The sequence below is a fragment of the Limulus polyphemus genome, unplaced genomic scaffold, assembly GCF_000517525.1.
Source record: "Limulus polyphemus unplaced genomic scaffold, Limulus_polyphemus-2.1.2 Scaffold195, whole genome shotgun sequence".
In the NCBI taxonomy this organism is placed as follows: domain Eukaryota; kingdom Metazoa; phylum Arthropoda; class Merostomata; order Xiphosura; family Limulidae; genus Limulus; species Limulus polyphemus.
Window position 1 is genome coordinate 117,324 of NW_013665805.1, and position 18,919 is coordinate 136,242.

Genomic DNA, 18,919 nt, shown 5'->3' on the forward strand with positions numbered 1-18,919 from the left:
CTAATTGATTTTAAAATGCACAGTTGGATTTCTTCACCATGCTACTGGAAGGTGGATGAAGGGCTGTTGTCCTGGTCTTTTAGATTCCAAGGATCTTATACATTTCTACAAGTAAGGTTAACTCAAAGTTCTATAGGCACTCCAAATATTGAAAGGAATTCTTTAAATCCTTGCTAGAATATCTGCTTCTGGTTAGGCCATTTGGTGAAATAGTCCATCACAACTGTGATGTATTTATTCCCACTGTTACTCTGTAGTAGAAGGTCAAGCATGTTGACAACAACTCTCTCAAGTGATGCACCAACACAATACTGGTGTATCTGCCTGTGCTTTTTGTTTCTTACAGCATAGTTCACATGATTTACACCAGTTTTCTACAGATCCCTAATAGAAGTGTTCTTTTACTCTTTCCAGTATCTTCTTAATGCCTAAGTATCCAGCTGTTGGAAGGTTGTCGAGATAGCAGAGTGCTTCTGAATGTAGCGAGAGTGGAAGTACCAACTATAGCCATTGTTTCTGTCCACTGATATTTTCAGTATAACGATTCATCTTGCAGGCATAATGAAGCCAACTGTTCTCAGTATTTCTTTATCTTTAGGCTGTATGGAGCAACTGTCTTCCATGAGGCTTTTTCTGCACAATTATTGATCTTCTGAATAAGTTAGACCACATTAATACTTCATCCTCATTTGTGGATGCCACATCTTGGATTAAACTTTGTTGTACCTTAGGTTAGAATTGTTGTGCAAATGCAGAAAGAGATGTGACTTGTTTAATATTTGGATTTACCAATTTTTTCAAAATGTTTTATTCTGTCATTGGTCATTGATTTATTTTTGTACTTTGATTTTTGTAATCACAGCCTTTCTGTACTTTTTTCAATCTTCTTCTTGTAATCTTTCTGTATATCTCTAATAGCTTCATTGATTTTGTTCGTATTTGTTCTTGATTCTTTTTTAAACACTGCATCTCTTTCTTTTAATTCTTCTCTTAAATTCTTGTCTTTTTTTTGTGGTTTTCTTATAATTTTCTCTCTTTTCTTTTGGTCTTACTCTCATTTTCTGTTTCTTCTTGTCCTTCTTTTAACCATTTCAAAAGCTCCAATAAATTTCTGATCTTACTTTGTGTTGTCTACTTGGAAGTTGATATTTACTCAAAAGCTCTTTTTATATCCACCAAAATAATTCCACTTCTGACACCAGTGTTTTGGTGTATTCTATTGTTGTAAGGGTTCTTTGATTATGTGGTAAAATTTATGTCAAGCTCAGTCCATGCAATGGTAACTAATTTATCTCTTCAATAAACATTTGCTACAGCCACTTTCACTTATACTTTTTAGGCCTAACTTCACAAACAATGTTTTAATAGAAATCCTGAGATAAATGGTATGTACATTTAACTTAATTAGATTTAACAAATAAACAGGTGCATAATTGAGAAAGTAATTGAATAGATGCAGTCATTCTCTCTATTAATGCTGAATAGTGTTTCTGACATTGACTCAATCAGTCAATCAATCAATGCTCACTAACTTGCTGCTTAGCATACTGTCTGTTATTGAACTGGTTCTGTCATTACTGATTACTCATATTTATATTGTATTCATATTTCATGAACTTCTTGATCTTGATGTCATTGTAATGACAAGCTCACTTCTAGCAAACACCTGATTTAATACATTGAAAATATAGGATACAAAAGTATATTTTAACATAATCTTGGTCAGTCACTATGTTATTTTAGCTAGTGATAATTATCTAATTCATTGTATTTGATCATAGGTTAGGTAAAATATTCTTTTATTAATAAAATGCAAATAATTTATTGTCTATCATGAAGTTGCAGTGTCTTTTTATTTTGAAGATCTTTTTCTGTAATACCATAATCTGAAGTATGTTCTGAAATTTATATTACCATTTAATTAAGGTGGTGGAGGTGATCTAAAATTCCAAGATTATAAGAAAAGTTTGAAACATCAATGTGTGCATGTGTAGGTTTAGAAGAATCTGGAATTTTGCCTGAAAGTCAGGGAAAAAGGTTTGGAAAAAATATAGCCACCCTGTAGAGCTAACTGAAGATTTGAACAAATTAATCTTTATTTCAGTAACATAACATAAAGATGCATGGAAACTGAACAACAAATGAAAGTCCCATGATCTATAGAATCTCACTCTTGGAACTCATGCAAACAGCTAAGTTCACAGATGTAAAGACTGAAGAACTTTGTAAATGTATTGAATATAGAAATAGTTAATTAAAGATTCAAAACAAAGGACTTAGTATAAAAAAAGAATTGCAACTCTAAAACTTAAAAAGCTGAATATAGTATGATCTGTACATATTTCAATTAATTAAAAATATCTTCTTTTTTTTTTTCATCAGGCTCTGGTATAATAGTACAGTCTCATCAATTCAAATCAACATTACAACTTTTTGTTTGGTTTCATGAAATGTAATTTATACTGACTTCAGTTAAGAAAAACAAGTATATCACAATAAGACATATAGCTATATGCAAAGATTGACACATGTATTTTGCTGAAGGATGAAAGATGACTTGCAAGAAAGCTCTGCTGTTTTAAGTATCTGGGTCAAACTGTCTGATTCATCATGAACAGATTGTTGTGTTTGTGGGGGTTACTTTGGAAAATAAATGACTGAATATTAATACACCTTTTAGAGTTAGCAGTGAAGAATTTGGTTAAAGTAATCTTCTAGCTTTTTAAACGTGGTTTACTTGAATGAAATATTTATTGTCTTGTATTTGTTTAAAATTAGGAGTGTAAGATACTGGAGGAAAAAAAAATGTGATGAAGTTTAAAACTGAATATTCATACTATAACATACATAAAAGATGTGTGTAATTTTTTACATTGTGATTTACCGCCTATCTCAGACTAAACAGTCATAAATGAAAGTTTTTGTTTTATGCTTCAGGCTATACAGACATATGATGATAGCATTAAAGCACAGCAAGAATGGAGACAGTTCCATTACATGTGCTTCTGGGAGAAGATATGGTGTTACTGGTGAGTTTAATCTTCTGACTTCGAACTATGAAGTTTATTATCTTATTTTTGAAACTTTGAAACCAGTTTTTACTTTTATAACATAGTATGTACTTTAGGCCATTTTCAGTTAATTAAACTATAATTTCCTTTACAATGGCTAAACAGTTTGTGTATTCACAGAATAACTTGGTTTCTTATATAACTTGTTTTTTGCTTCATTATACGTCTTTTCCTGCTTCTTATATTTATTTTATTCCATGAAAGATGATCCTACAACTTGTATTTAATCATAAACATTATTTTTCTGAGCTCTCAATCAATGGTTTTGGTTAAAATGCTGATCACATTTCTGACCCTTTAAGCTTTGGAAACTATTTTTTGTATTTTCAGCTTTTTGCATACTTTATTTAGCTTTTATTTCTTAAAGAAAAACATATACATCTTTTTTTAATAACATAAAAGTACCAATACTTCTTTTCTTTCAGTTTATATTCCCTTTCTCTCTCTAGATATATATATATATGTACATATGTATGTGTGTGTTTATTTATTATCAAATTGACTAACCTTTAGATACGTTTGTGTGGTTAAACTTACTTAATTACATATTTGATAGTGTTCTGAAAGGTGTTCCCCAGAGAAGTTCATATGAAACTTCCCTTCCAAATTGCCCAAATAGATATTTATATCACCAGAGTGACACATGGCGAGTAGGAATGGAATACATGATAACTTTATTTATGCATCACTTCACCAAACACACACACACACACACACACACACACACACACACACACACACACACACACATACTAGCAGATTTAATGGAACAAAAAATCATGACATGTACACTATGACCCCACCCATGCTCATAGGACTAAGTTAGTGACTGAGAAGATCTATTGATTCTCATTTAATTTTATTCTGTAAATTACAAGTTTAATCTAAAATATTGCATATTATATACATGTGAAGAATGAAACAAATTGTTAGGAATATATTTTAGACTAGCTGGAGTACTCGTCCTTTGGATGGAATTTATGTAAATTCATGATTAATGAAAGGTTATCTTAGGACATAAAAAGTTGCTTTCCTTATATGTAATTGTAAAAAATGCCCATAAAAACTGCAAAATGTGAAACAGCAACTTTGTATGTATCTTTGCATAGACCCAACAAACCTCCATACCAAATTTGGTGAAGATCCATCTACATGGAGCAAAGTAGTGGTAAAAAATGCAAAAAAATTCCCATAAAAACTGCAAAATGCAAACATGAAAATTTGTGTGTATCTCCCCATGGACCCAATGAACCTCCATAACAAATTTGGTGAATATCCATTTACAGGGGGTGAAGTAGTGGTAAAAGATGCAAAAATGCCCATAAAAACTGCAAAACTCAAGATGCAAAACTGAAAATTTTTAAGTACCCCTGCATGGACCTAATGAAACTCCATACCAATTTTGGTGAAGAAGTAGTTACATGGACATACAACAGACAGTACTATTATATATATAGATTTGTATGTACCTCTGCATGAACCTAATGAACCTCCATACCAAATTTGGTGAAGATTCATCCACACCCTGCAAAGTAGTTACACGGACAGACAACAGACAGTACTATTATATTTATATAGATACTATTGACTTGTAAGGCTTATGATGGATGGACCCGTTGAAAGCATTTGGAGTTTTATTCAGTCTGATTCACAAACTGTTTTGACCATGCATATTTTTACTGTTTTATTTATAAAAATGCTTTACATTTTCTAGCTATAAATGTGACTGGGTTAATGCAGCAAATTGCTGTGATACCTTGTGTAAGGAGTGTCGCTGGTCACCAGCCACTTATTATTACCTCTACGGTTGTTTCCTGTATATGCAGATGCTGGATGGAAAGACCAGCTTGTTGGAAGAAATTGTTAACACGTTCAAGTTAGTGTGTAAATCAATTCCATATAAATGTTCTGTGTAAATTTTAAAACTATATTTATTAGTATTTTGTATTTAGAAGTGTGATGTATTCAATTTGGTATACTTAAAGTTGTGTCATAATTTCCAACACCAGAGGTAAATAACTTCTATTGCATACTTTCACCTCTGATACTAATCTTTTTTATATATTCATTAAAACTGTTCATATCCCATTGCTCTTTTGATCTGGTGTGAAAAATATGATTTGAAGACTGTATTTTAGTTTCAGTGTGTCTTTACTTTTGCATAATTTTCCTTTTTACATGAAATCACAAGAATAATAAACAGTTTCACCACAGTTAAAACTTATTTTACTGCAAATTCTAGAGTAAATGTTTTGTATTCTTATTATTTCAAATGATATTATGAATATTTAAGTAAATATATATTTGTCCTTCATTGCTTTGGGTGATCTTATTGCAGGAAAGTTCCAGAACTGAAACAGAAATTTGCAGGGAAATCTGCACCAATTGAAAAGTTTTGTGTAAAACGAGCAGAAAAGTTTTTCAGACAGGATCAACAGCTTACATTACCTATTGTGGTATACATTTTCAGGTTTTTTTTCAAGAATACATATATATATATATATCCTTGAATTGCTGTCAAAATTAAAACCTTTTAATCAAACAAAGCTCGGAGAATTCATATGCCTGTGTTCCTTTGATTTTTAATTTTGAAATTCTATGGACACTGCATACCACTATCTTTACAAAACATTAGCATATTGGCTCTATCTTTTGTATTAACTTTTTATAACCATAAAAGAAAATATTATGAAAATGTTAATGTGTTCAGTTTCAATGCTTTTGACACTGAAACCCAAAGTTTTAACCTCTTTATCAAATACAAATGATTCTAATAATTGAATTAGGAAGTGCCTAATCTATGAGTTATCTAGTATGTTGTTCAGATTAAGAGAGAGCCGGCTTAGGTTACCAGCACGAGTCATGACAATTTAATGATGTAACATTTATGGAGAAATATCTATGTATTTTTCTATGAATAAATTTAACCCTTTTTCTCTAAGTTATTTTATTATTATAATAATATAATAACATTAATTAAGGTACTTGAACCATTTAACTAAAAGATACAAGTGAGGAAGATTATTTAACAAGGTAACAAAATTGCATGGTACACATCAAGTTATAAAGAACACCATACTTGAACAATAAGTTGGATATTAACCCTAGAATACTAGCAAGGAAATACTATGACCCCATACCACTTGTTAATAATTGAAAATGTAATGCTGGCATTTCTAGGGTTGAGTAAAGTTATTTATAATAATTTCAATTCTAAGAATGTTTGTTAGTCTTTTTGCAAAACACCATTTTTAGACTTCACTGAAAATGAAATAAGAGCGAAACATCCAAACCTTTTGTAAATAAAAATGTTTCTTGCCTTATCTGTCTTCATCTTTATCACATATAATGTAACTTGATAAAATGGAGTAATTCTTCTCTGTAGGAAGTACTGTACCTCTGGCATGGTTTTCCTGTTTTGGCAAAAGCCCCACACCTGTTAAGAGTATACCTGCACATGATTGAGAGCAATGTTTCCAAAGCAAAAAAAGCCAAAGGTAAATGAAAGCTATTTCAGTGTTTCATTCATTGTTCCATTGGTGGAGACTAGGAGTTTAGTGTTTCTTTATTGTTATGTTACTCAGCTGTTGGAGTATTGTTTTCACTAGAGTGAGTGTCTTTGTAAGACTGGCTCAGAATCAAAATTGTGGCAAACATTGTTTCTTTATCATTATCTGTAAGTGCAGGCAGGGATTTTGTGAGCATGCAATGTAACTAGGGTACTGCTTAGGGTGTCAAAATTAAGAAAAGTTTTATATTAATTTTACTTTCAATAGATCCTTTGTTGAGTCTTACTGACTTGGAAACTGTGTTCGTAAACACAAACACAGTAAGATAATCCACATTAAATATAAAACAACCAACTAGATCTTTAAAATAGTACTTTACACCCATATCATTAAAAAAAAAAAAGAATGAAGAAAACCAAGTTCTATGAAGAAAGACACAAATAAGAGTACTAAAGTCGAAGCTTACTAAAAGTGGATATTTTATTCGTTTGATACTACATAGATGTATATATTTTTAATAATGATAATGGTGCAGTGATTCCACTGGAAATTATATTTTAAAACTTCCCTAGGATGTGGCAAAATATCTAAAATCAACCCTGTAAAACTGTCGAAAAACTGGTCTTGAGTCAGTAGTATCAGATAGAGTTTGTAATTAGCAAAATATACAGCGAAGTAAATATTGATTTTTAATAGTAATATATTTAAGTGAATTAAAATATGAATTATCATAATATTTTTATTTCCATAGCTGTTTGTTAATATGTTTGTCTAGTACTTCTTATGTACAGGCTAAATTATATTTGAATTTTTATAGTAGGATTAACAAGATTCGATAAGTATTTATTAGTTTCAAGAATTTACTAAGAGTTTGAAGCACAACAAAATAGCTAAAATGATCAACTATTAGATGGTGCACACCATTTTTTATATTTGTTAATAGCAAGTACAAACACTTTTCTTTGTTTCAGAATGTTCTCACAAAGCTAAACAAGGGCAATCTGTGCATAACCATTTTGAACTGATAGACTAGAGCATTCGTGACTCAAACTTTTAAGCCTGGTAGGCTATGTACACTTCTAGACAGAAGCCACAGGAACAAAATATTCAATACCTGACCCTTACCAGTTTTAATACACCAAATTTAAAACTCAATTACTCTTACTTACTTTTGCATGTATAAAGGCATGTTTTCACTTTAATAACCTTGCACTTTAGTACAAATTCGGCAAAAAGGACAACAGTCGGCGACTTTAAATATTTTAAGTGCTAACAATTATTTTAATATATAGAAACCAAACACACTTTATTTTTGAATGTGCAGTTTTTATAATGGATTATGTATGATACCTTTCTTTGGGCCATATTTTGGATATCCCTGGGCGAGAGGGAAGGCAGCAAGTCAACAGCATTCACTTCTTACTCTTGGGCTAGTGTTTTTCTGACTGAGCAGTGGGTTTCTACCATCATTTGTATAGCACATCCATGGCCTTAAAGAGTGGAGTACATTTTCTGCAGTAATGAGATGCAAACTACTTTGAAGTGTTGGATTTACAATCTGGGCACACTAATCACTATACCACACCCAACCCAGTTATATATATATATATATTTATACACATAAAAATAGTGTTAATAATTTTACTAATATTGAATAGTTTATGAAAGGTATGCCATTTATTTCTGACCATAATGAGATGCTATTATTAACAACATTGTTTAATGAAGTAATAATATCTATTCAAAGTTATTAAGTGTGCCTGTTTTAAATATTGTACTGATGTCAAAAAAAGAGTTAAGATTTTTTATTCTTTTGCTATTTCACTGTGTTTTAACACCTGTTTTTTATTATTATTACTGCACAGAAAATCATGAAGCTGTGGATGACTACTATATGCTAACATTATTGCGTGGTGTTGTTCTGAAATATCTTGACTGCCCTCTCCAAGCTGAAGAGTATTTCAAGGAAATTGTCAGAAAGTACATAATCTTATTAGTGTGTTATTTTAAGAAAACAGGAAGAGCTATTATTAAAATTTCCATATTAAGATTGCTAATACATAGAAAGAGTCTTTAAAAACCACACGAAATTTACAAAAGGTATGAATTGACTATGTTTAGAATATAAAATTGTTTTAGTTTACTCATGAATGCTGTTTGTTTAAACGTAGTGTTTGTTTGTGCTTGTTTACACTTAGGACTGAATATTGTTTGTACTTAAAGACGTAATCATTTGTTTTTATTTGGAGGTAAATGTTGTTTATTTAGCGTAATGTAAACATTTTATACGGTTATAAAATTAAAATAGAATTTAAAAAATACTCAAATGCTATTTAGAAGTGAAACTTATAATATACTACTGTTAAATTTTCTTTATCTCTAAGATACAGCAAATTAAAATTTTTGTGAAAGTTCTGATCTTATTTATAAATTGTGTCACCTATGGTTGTTCCTTCTTTGTTATATTTTTTTTATTATTATTTGTAAATATAAAAATGTATTTACATGTATGTATGAGTTTATATTTAAGTGAGAAATGATCCTTAAAATAGACAGATGTCAACAATAGTTTGTGAAAATGTATAGTGTGTGACTGCATTAGTCTAAATTATCATGAATTACATAGTCTACTATAACTCCTAGTTTTTTCTCTTTCTTCAAAAAAAGGATTTGATTCTATTTCTAAAAATCATAAGGAGATTGTTTGTTTGTTTATAGTTAAGCACAAAGCTGCACAATGAGCTATGTGTGTTTTGCCCACCACGGGTATTGAAACCCAGTTTCTAGCGTTGAAAGTTTCCAGACACACTGCTGTGCCACTGGGGGCTCATAAAGAGAAGAAGTACAATTTACAGAAAAGAAATTTACAATATAAAAACTAGCGTAACATACATAGTTGCGTGTATCCACAGTTAACTTGATAAATGAATAAGGCCTGAATTGTAATTTGTGAGCTAAAAAGGGGTATCTTTCTAAGACATTATTTTACATGTTATTAAGAAGTATCCTATGCATAATCATACAATTTATTTCTTAAAATTTATATAAATCTTTCGTTTTACATACTATAAAGATATCTACAATCTGAAGCTGCATAGTAACCTTACTCTAATTCTTATAACCTTAAGACTGGACATGGCCTAATTGTTAGTTTGCTGGGCTGCAAGTTGATAGGTCTGAGGTTTGTGCTCGTACATTTACTGATGAATAACACCACAGTTTATGTTGTGTGCACCTTATAAAAATAACAATCCCAAGTTTTTGTAAAGACTGATTATTTAGATGATGATACTGTTGACTGGTTTCCCTATCTCTGGTCAACAGCTTTAAATTATGAATGGCTATGCCTGAATAAGGGGTCTCTGGCCTGGCCATTTAGCGTGTATGCTGTATAAGGTACTGTTCAGGTTGGAAATACCATACCATACCTCGTATCCTTATATAATTATATTGCTGAGAAGAAAAAACACTAATATTTTACTGAGTAATATTTTTGTGTTTTTCGTAAATCCAGCCAAAGATAATTATTTGGTTAAAACAATGAATGTTTGTTTAATTTTTATGCAGTATTTTTATCTTATTTTTACTTGTTACCCATAGCTATTAAGATGAAGCAACATGACTGAAAACATTAAGATTAAGAATACGTCATGTGTTAAGCATTTCAGTACTGTTTACAAAAAAAAACTTTTTTTATGACACATTATTTCTTTCATGTCAGTGAGAAAGAAATTAAGGAAGATTCCTTCATACCTCCTTATGCTGCAGGAGAACTTGCCATTATGTTTACTGAACAAGGAAGAAATTCTGAGGCTTCACAATGGCTTCACTTGGCAAGGTAAACTGATATTTTTTTATTGTGAATGATATTAACCCTTCAACTGCAGTTGACATCATATGATGCAAGTATTTTGCATGCAACGTTTTGAATAACCCGCCATAAAATTTTGTGAATCTTTGCACATGGGGTGATAGACAGATTTACACAAGCTGCAAATGAAGGGTTAAAGGTGTGATTTTTAAATGTCTATTATAGTGAACATACTGCCATGTAACAGCTAACAAAACCTAATTTCTGTGAATGTAAGCTCAAAAACATTTATTATGAAATTTATTACAAACTCTTTTGTGCATTGTCAACTTACAGATCTCCAGTAGTTAAACAAACACTATTACAGCCAAATTATGTTTAATCATACAATTCTGTGCTTTAGTTGAGCTTTTACCATGCAATAGATACTTTAAAAAAATGTATCTTATACATTATTCTAGCTGTGGTTAAAGATTTACCATAAGTTGTCACAGTTAAGTTAAAGCTAAATTAGGGTTTATCAAGACTAATATAGCTAAATTAGGATTTATCATACTGTTACGTCTCCGTTTGTTAATTGATTTTTCTGTAACTTCGTTCCGACGAAACTTTGACGACACAAATCTTTACTTAATAAAACTGGTTTATTCTTTGCGAATATAACTTTACGATACACTAAATTTCAATATTCGCGCTAAAACAAACACTATAACGAACGAACGTTAACTTCAACAATACGTCTCTCTCTCTACACACACATTACATTACCCTGTCACGTTGTCACCTTCTTTTATATACCCGACTACCCTATATCTAGTAAATACTAGAGCATTCGCCAAAGTACAGGATAGTTCTAGAAACGTGGCGTCACAGTAGTCATGTGACTCGCTGATGCAACAATACATTATTACAGCTCAAGGAGGCTTTACATAAAGTGTTTGAAAAAATTCTTTTTAATGCAATTTTTTAGAATATTTATTCAAATGCTTTCTAGACACTATCCCAATGAACATAGTCAAATATTACTTTATTCTACATTACACTGTAAATGTGTATCCATTTAAAGAGTAATCACAATTCAGTATTGATTTAAATACATAGCCATGTAACATTTTGCTTTACATTAACATCTACGAAATGAAAAATGTAAATGAAATCATATTTTTTCCTTTATAATAATGTAATATTTCTTATGTATTTTTTGTTCACCACTTCTATGTTGGTGATATTTTTGTAAATATGGTCCAAGAAAATTGGTGAATGACTGTTGTTGTATGACTTTTACACATTTCTGTAGACACAATTACCATGGTTACCTTACTGAAGTTATGCTTCATTTTCGACTGCATGCTGTTCACAAAAAGCTTCAGGCTACAAATCACTTGTTCACAGAACTTCAAGAAGCTTCAACCCCTTCTCGTCGTCATTCTCTACAGCAAACAACAGACCATTATCTAATGGTTGATACTCCGAAAGTCTTAGACTTCTCACTATCTGGGTTAGAACCATCACTAGCCAACAAATCTAAAAATCATTTGGCTCCACCCGACTCTCTGAGGTCAGTAGTTGGACAATAAACAGACCAGTAGAAATGCTACTCATGTAGACCTTGAGTAGATGTTTCGTGAAGTACCATTGTTGTTCCACAAATAGGCTATATATTTTTAATAAAGATATATATATTATATTGTTGGTTCAACAACAAATGTAGGCATCACAACTATGTGATAGTGTATAGTAATAACAAATCTTCAGAACATCTTTGAAAAATGTTATCAACAAATATCAAAAAATATATATATATGTTACAAACATAGGAAATTGCTGTTGGTACTTAGATGTCTTCCATGAATGATCTAACTGTTTAGTGTTAAAAGCTAAGTTTTTTTGGTTTCATATGGACTTTACACTATTTCCAAGAAACAATTGTAGTGTAAAACAAGTGAAATTGGTTTCAATTTTATTATATATAGTTTTTTATGTGTTTGTAAGCATGTTAATAATTCATGGGGTAATTGAAATAAAAAAAAACATTTGAACATTATATAAATACAGATTATTCTTTAAAAAATGCATTATTTTTTGTTATTTAGACAAGTATGCTGTGTTATATGAAACAAAAAATGATTTTACGTACTTGTTGTATTAGTTTAGTGTATCATTAAAACATCCATGTTACTTGACCTATCTGTCACATACTCTTTTTGGTTTCTGCTGTTTGACATAGTTGAATAAAATTTTTTAAACCTGAGTTTTGTATTGCTATCATAAAAAGTATGCTCGAAATGGGTTATGTTCTGATCTGAAAATGTACTTATAAATGTATATCTTTATAATTCAACTTTGGTGTAAATTTCCTAATGGAAAAATTTTCAAGAAACTCAAACCAAAGTTGAATTCTAATTCTTCAATAAGTGAAAATCTTTTGAAAATATGTCATCCAAACAAGAAAATTCCAATTTGTCAATATAAAACAGTAATAAATTAACTTAGTATAACAAAACCTGATGTATTGATCATATAGTTTGGAGATTGCTATTTTTGAGTTTCTTGTGGTAAACCCAGTTCTAAAATTTGACTTATGTCTTTGTTTTCTTATATAATGTTTTAAAAATATTACTAAAAATTATTGTTTGTTTGTGTAAATCATAAAAAAAAAACTTTACAAAAGACAAAACATATATGTCAAAGTTTGTATGGAGAACAGATTAATTAAGATGTTTCTTTTGAACATTGGTCACTTGTTTTTGTTGGAATTAGAAGTTGTGTTCATAATATTAATACAATGTAAGGCAAGTTTTGTCATTGCTTCCAACTTAGATATATTCCTGTCATGTGTGATGAACAAGTTAGCTGTGATATATTTACATTAATGCTTGTATACTTAAAACTAAAAGTTAAGTTAAAGTTGTTAGAATAAACACCTGGGTTTTGTTTCTTAGATCTATCACAGACATTGGAATAAGGTTAATATTTCTCATTTCCTCAACTTCAACACAATTTTTGGTTCATAATAATAACTCACTCTAAGCAAAAATAATAAAATGAATTTGTAAGCCAAACATAAGAGTTGAAAAGATAAGATAAAGAGATTAAGGTAAAAAATGAAGGTCTTGTAAGCAGGTCATTAAACTTTTTGTTTTCACATTCATTTTCTTCTCTTTTTTTTTAAATATTTTTCATCATATTTTAGCTCTTATTGCAACGACATAGGCACAAATTGCCACTCTAATTACGAATATTTTAGGGGGAACATGCATCTGAACCCCTAGTTTCTAATATGCTTGATTCATTTCCAGTTTTGCCCCCACACACCCATATTTTGCCTCCAACACTTGTGTAAAGTGTTTAGGTCTATTTTTCAAAACCAGTGGCTCAGTGGTAAGCCTAAAGGCTAATATTGTTGCAAACTGGGTTTCAATATCTATGGTGGGCACAGCACAGATAGCCCATTGTATGGCTTTGTGCTTAACAACGAACAAACAAATGCAGGGAAATATTTTGACATTAGGAATAACAGAAGAAAGGGTATCCATTGTTAGTAATTATCATTCATAAAATAAACATTTATCAAAATAAATACGGTATTTATTCAAGTATTTTGTATTAACGTTTTTCAATTTTGGTATATTCTTTTGTGTGCAAGTTTTTTTTTAAATATATTTCCTCTAAAATAACAATTTTAATCAACTCCTAAATTTTATTTCAAAATTTCTCTCTTCGATATTCCTTTTTTACCAAGTTGGTGGTCATGTGCTTGATCTGGTAATGATATAAGATACTGTTTATTCCATTTTGAAAGCTTTATCTATTTAATATTCTAGAAAACTTGATTTGTACGAGTATTTCTGCAATGTTTCTTTCCTTGGTAAGTTTTTATCCAATACATGTAATAGTACAGACAAACATTCAACCAAATGATTTTGAAGCTGAAGATCAGATAAGACACCATTGGCTTTATTCCTCTGATGAAAAACTAATGTTTAATGTGTCGAAATTAAAAAATAATTATTTATACATTTATGTACTTAACAGTGAACTTTCAAAGTCACAATATTTGAAATATATTCTTCATCTGCTGTTCTTTATTAATAAATGGATATCAAATGTACTATTTTTTTTTGTTCCCAGTAAAATTGTGATTCTGAAAATGAACTTCTTTGAACTAGCTTGTTTTGCATATAGCTTGTTTTCCTGATCCTTTTCTTAATAATAAAATACTCATAGTGTTGAGTAACAGACATTGTGGGGTTTTTAAAAGAGAGAGAAGAAGAGATTGAATTTCTTTCACGGATATTTTAAACCATTTTTCTATACAGTATTCATAAATACATCAAATATTTTTATCATCATTTGGGGCAAATAATAGGAATAGGTGATATTCTTATCAAAAACATAAGATGTTTTAAGTTAATTATAAATTTTGATCAGAAGTATGTATTTACATGATTTGGAGTTAATATGTTTTTTACATTTTTTTAACAGCATAATATAATTTTTATGGGTATATTTTTATATGACTATATATACATATATAGTCATTTTAACATTACAGCTATAGATATACAAACAAAATAAAAACTATTAATGGAATTTTCAATCATTTTGATAATTTCTGTATGCAGTACAAATCTCACTGTATCTTGAGGTATCAATTGTTAAGTGGGACAGCTGTAAGTTTTGGGACTTACAATGTTAAAATCCAGGGGTTGATTTCCCATGGTGGACACAGTAGATAGCCCAATGTAGCTTTGTTCTGAAACAAACAGTCAACTGATACTATTTTGTCAGTTGAAAACAATGTTCATACAACAAAGTATTTTGTGAATTGGAAACAAAAGTCCAACTACACTGGTATATGTCCAACTGTGGTTATGTTGCAATTGGAAAAGAAGTTCACACTTTACATCTAACTATATATATATATATATATATATATATATATATATATCAACTGTTGATGACTATCGATTAAGAAACTAAATTTACTCAGCATCAAACGTTTCTCTGCCATTTTGAATCTACTATTATATGAGTTTAAAATAAAGTTCACACACTACATCTGTAGATGACAACTTTAAATATTTCGTCAGTTCGAGATAAAACTCCAACTATACATCATGAGGAGATAACCATTACTGTTCTGTCAGTTAAAAAAAAAATCAATTTCTTAGATTATTCGGTATCAGCAGTTAACGTGCGTTCTTTCAGTTGTATAAAAAATATTATTTTTTGACGATTCGTATTAGTACAGCGTGGTGTAATTTCACAACAATGTATTTCTTTTTAATCGTTTTTTGTATCATGCCGATTTTGGTTTCTTTGCTTGTTTTTCAAAACTATTCGAATAACATATATTTTAATCACACACACTTATATATATATATATATATATCTTAATTGAACCTGTAATTGCGTGTGTAAGTGATGATAATAGAATTCTGTACATCAAAGAGGACAAAATTCATGTGATTGTTGTGTGAAAGAACCTGATAACCTACCGTTATATAAAGTTTAGTATATTATTATACGAAATATTAAACGAAGGGCAGAAGTCTACCTCGCCAGAAAGACGATACGAACGTACGAGAATAACGAGGGCAAGTCGTTGTAGGGTGAATCAGTTTTCGAATTTTTTCCCTTCAGCTCGTAGAATACTCATTTCCTAGATATCATGAGAATAACAAGCTACGTACTTACTGGGTAAGTTTGTTGGTTATGTGTTGCATTACAAGGGCAGAGTCGTGCGTTTCGAATTTCATGATGTGCCGAATTTGCATTCTACGGTGCCAGTGTTGAAGAGGCACAGTATCATACGCTGAATCATGATTTCCTAAATTATATCCGGAACTTTTGGGTAACTATAAGAACAGTACAACCAAATTTGTACGAATTTACGATTTTTGAACAGGCCCCACACGAGACAAAAACAAAATACTAACCAATCCGCTTTTTCTTAATTTGAACTGAAATTTTTTGGACATGTTTATTAGCTAAAAAAGAAAGCATTTCCTGCAATATTTTAGCATTGGGGCTGCGAAAGTGATTTGAAGTGTTAAGTTCACTGAAATCCGTCAGTTTAACAGCCAAGTACAAGAAGCATGGACGTTTCCAAATAACACGCAGAGGTATTCAGGAACCGTTTAGAATCACCTTGGTAGATATTGTGCTGCAAGCCGAGTACAATATTATGTCTGTAGCTGCTTTCAAAGTGTTCCTGTCTGCTCATCCTACTGCTGACTATCGTGATGCTTCGACCTTCCCCATCGAATCGCAGGTGAAATCATTCGTATCTCAATTGAAAGCTAAACATAAAAAGGCGACAGCAGAAGCATAAAAGGTTGGCAAATGCTTAATTAATGATGCTGAGAATGTGACTTTATTGATATATACTGTATATACGCCCAATGGGTAGACCTTAGTACTAGCTAGTATGGAGACATGAGGATGCTGTGTTTCACTTAAAAATTTATCAATTAAGAAACGAAAACTTGTCTCGAAAAGATACGTCCAAAACCACCCTCTTTGGAAGTTTCCGGATTGAACTTACTTTTAATATTCAACAAATTTTAGTGTAAAGACACCCCTTGGCTCCTGAGGGACGTGTTAAAAACCTTCAGATATTACTGCATAAGACAAAAATTATCGCAATTTAAGTACTGTAATAAAAGAGATAGCTCAAGTTCATGAGTGTGTATATATATATATATAGAGAGAGAGAGAGAGAGAAATTAAAATAAAAAATCAAAGTTATTGAAATTGATGAGCGAAATGTATGTTGATAATCGCAAAATATGTATTATTAATATTTCTGTGTCTAATAGTATTGTTACGTCTCCGTTTGTTAATTGATTTCCCGTAAATTCGTTCCGACGAAACTTTAGCGACACAAGTCCTTATTTAATAAAACTGGTTTATTCTTTCTGAATATAACTTTACGATACACTTATTTTCAACAATCGCGCTAAAACAAACGCTATATCAACGAACGTCAACAATACTTCTGACTGCAGTTCGATTACTCACTACCTACACACATTATCTCGTCACGTTGTGAGCGTCTTATTTATATACCAGAAAAACATATATCTAGTAAATACTAGGGCATTCACGAAGGAACAAGATACTTCTAGAAAATAGGTCATGTGACCTCACTGACGCAACACTGCCCCTCCTTAGTATTGTTTGTCCCGAACAATAACCACATACAATAAACCAATAACAATTAACAATAACTTAATTAAATGTACATAATTACAAACACAAAATTACAATTCAACAAAGTCTCTTAATTTTACGGGACGTATCTTCTTCCGTACTGGTCTTCGTCTCGTTGGCTTCTGCTTCATATGGGGTTCATCTGCTTCATCAGGAAATGTTCTATCGTCGATAACAGTCACATCAGTAACTTCATCAAGAGCTTCACCGTTTCCCTTCTCAAAACTGAGTAGAGTTTCTTCTTCGACGGTGGCTTCTTCAGGTGGCACGTCTTCAGCAGCATCATTCTGTCCTGTTGTCCACTTCATCCCAACTGAAATGTCCTGGACCGTGATAACGCCAAAGCCTGTTGGCATGCACCACTTTTGGTTTACCTCGCCGACCACATTTTACCCAGAAAGTCACGTCTGAGAGACGATCCACTATGTCATATGGGCCTTCCCATGGAGAAGACAACTTAGAAGACTTCCCTTTGGTCTTCCTGGGATTATACAACCATACCTTGTTTCCAGGTACAAAGCAGACTTCAGTAGATCTCTTATCATAAGTTAACTTCATTGAATCAGCAGACGTTTTCAAGCTTGAACGCACTTGATAGTGAACATCATCCATCCTTTCCGATAACACTTTCACAAACTCTGACATATTTTCAGGCAACTCTTCATAAGTTGGGCATCCCTTATGCTTGGGTCCCCTTTTTGCACTACATGTACTGCATGTCCAGCACCATTCTTTCACATCTCGCCTCATGCCTATCCAATAAAATCTTTGTCGTATGTGACCCAATGTCTTCTTGACCTGGTTCCACTTCGTCATCATCAACTTCTTCAGTCACTTTGACTTCACCTTGATGGCACCTAATTAGTTCAACCTCTCTTTTAACAGTTACCGGAACTTGGCCTTTGTTATTCCCAAACGTCATTTTATCAAAATCAATTACAAACTTCCTTGGTGGTAGATAGTCCAATCCTAATATGCATTCATCTTCAATGTCAGCCAAGTATACTTTCTGTCTGTCCTTTATGCCCATGAGCTCAATAGTTACCCACACTGGTCCTCACAACCTTTGTAGAATGTCCTGTCACACCATAAAGCTTCTGTATGGCTTCTGGTACTCCTTCGTGATCTAACACCTTGATGCTCACAAGGGTTTGCTGAGATGCAGAGTCTGTGACAAAGTTGCACCTTTGGCCATCTAGCTTTCCTGTCACATAGACACTGTGTGTGCTTGGTATTTTACACCTAGCTGTTGGGACTTTCATGATGGGGGTTGGTGAGTGTCCCTCAACACCAACCACTACTGGTCTCCT

At 31.6% G+C, this 18,919-nt stretch overlaps 1 protein-coding gene across 3 annotated transcripts in view; it reads left to right on the top strand.

Annotated features, from left to right (window-relative positions):
* The window catches only part of LOC106478269 (tetratricopeptide repeat protein 39A-like), an 82,004-nt gene extending 68,192 nt beyond the window's left edge, over positions 1-13,812 (top strand). For all 3 annotated transcript variants that reach the window (XM_022381844.1, XM_022381843.1, XM_013938802.2), the window contains 7 exons: positions 2,938-3,029; positions 4,786-4,947; positions 5,410-5,527; positions 6,457-6,568; positions 8,446-8,560; positions 10,302-10,418; positions 11,689-13,812. In XM_022381844.1, the coding sequence (XP_022237552.1) occupies positions 2,938-3,029; positions 4,786-4,947; positions 5,410-5,527; positions 6,457-6,568; positions 8,446-8,560; positions 10,302-10,418; positions 11,689-11,968 (996 nt within the window). In that variant the 3' untranslated portion in view covers positions 11,969-13,812. The remainder of the gene's footprint in view (positions 1-2,937; positions 3,030-4,785; positions 4,948-5,409; positions 5,528-6,456; positions 6,569-8,445; positions 8,561-10,301; positions 10,419-11,688) is intronic.
* The last annotated feature ends 5,107 nt before the right edge of the window (positions 13,813-18,919 follow it).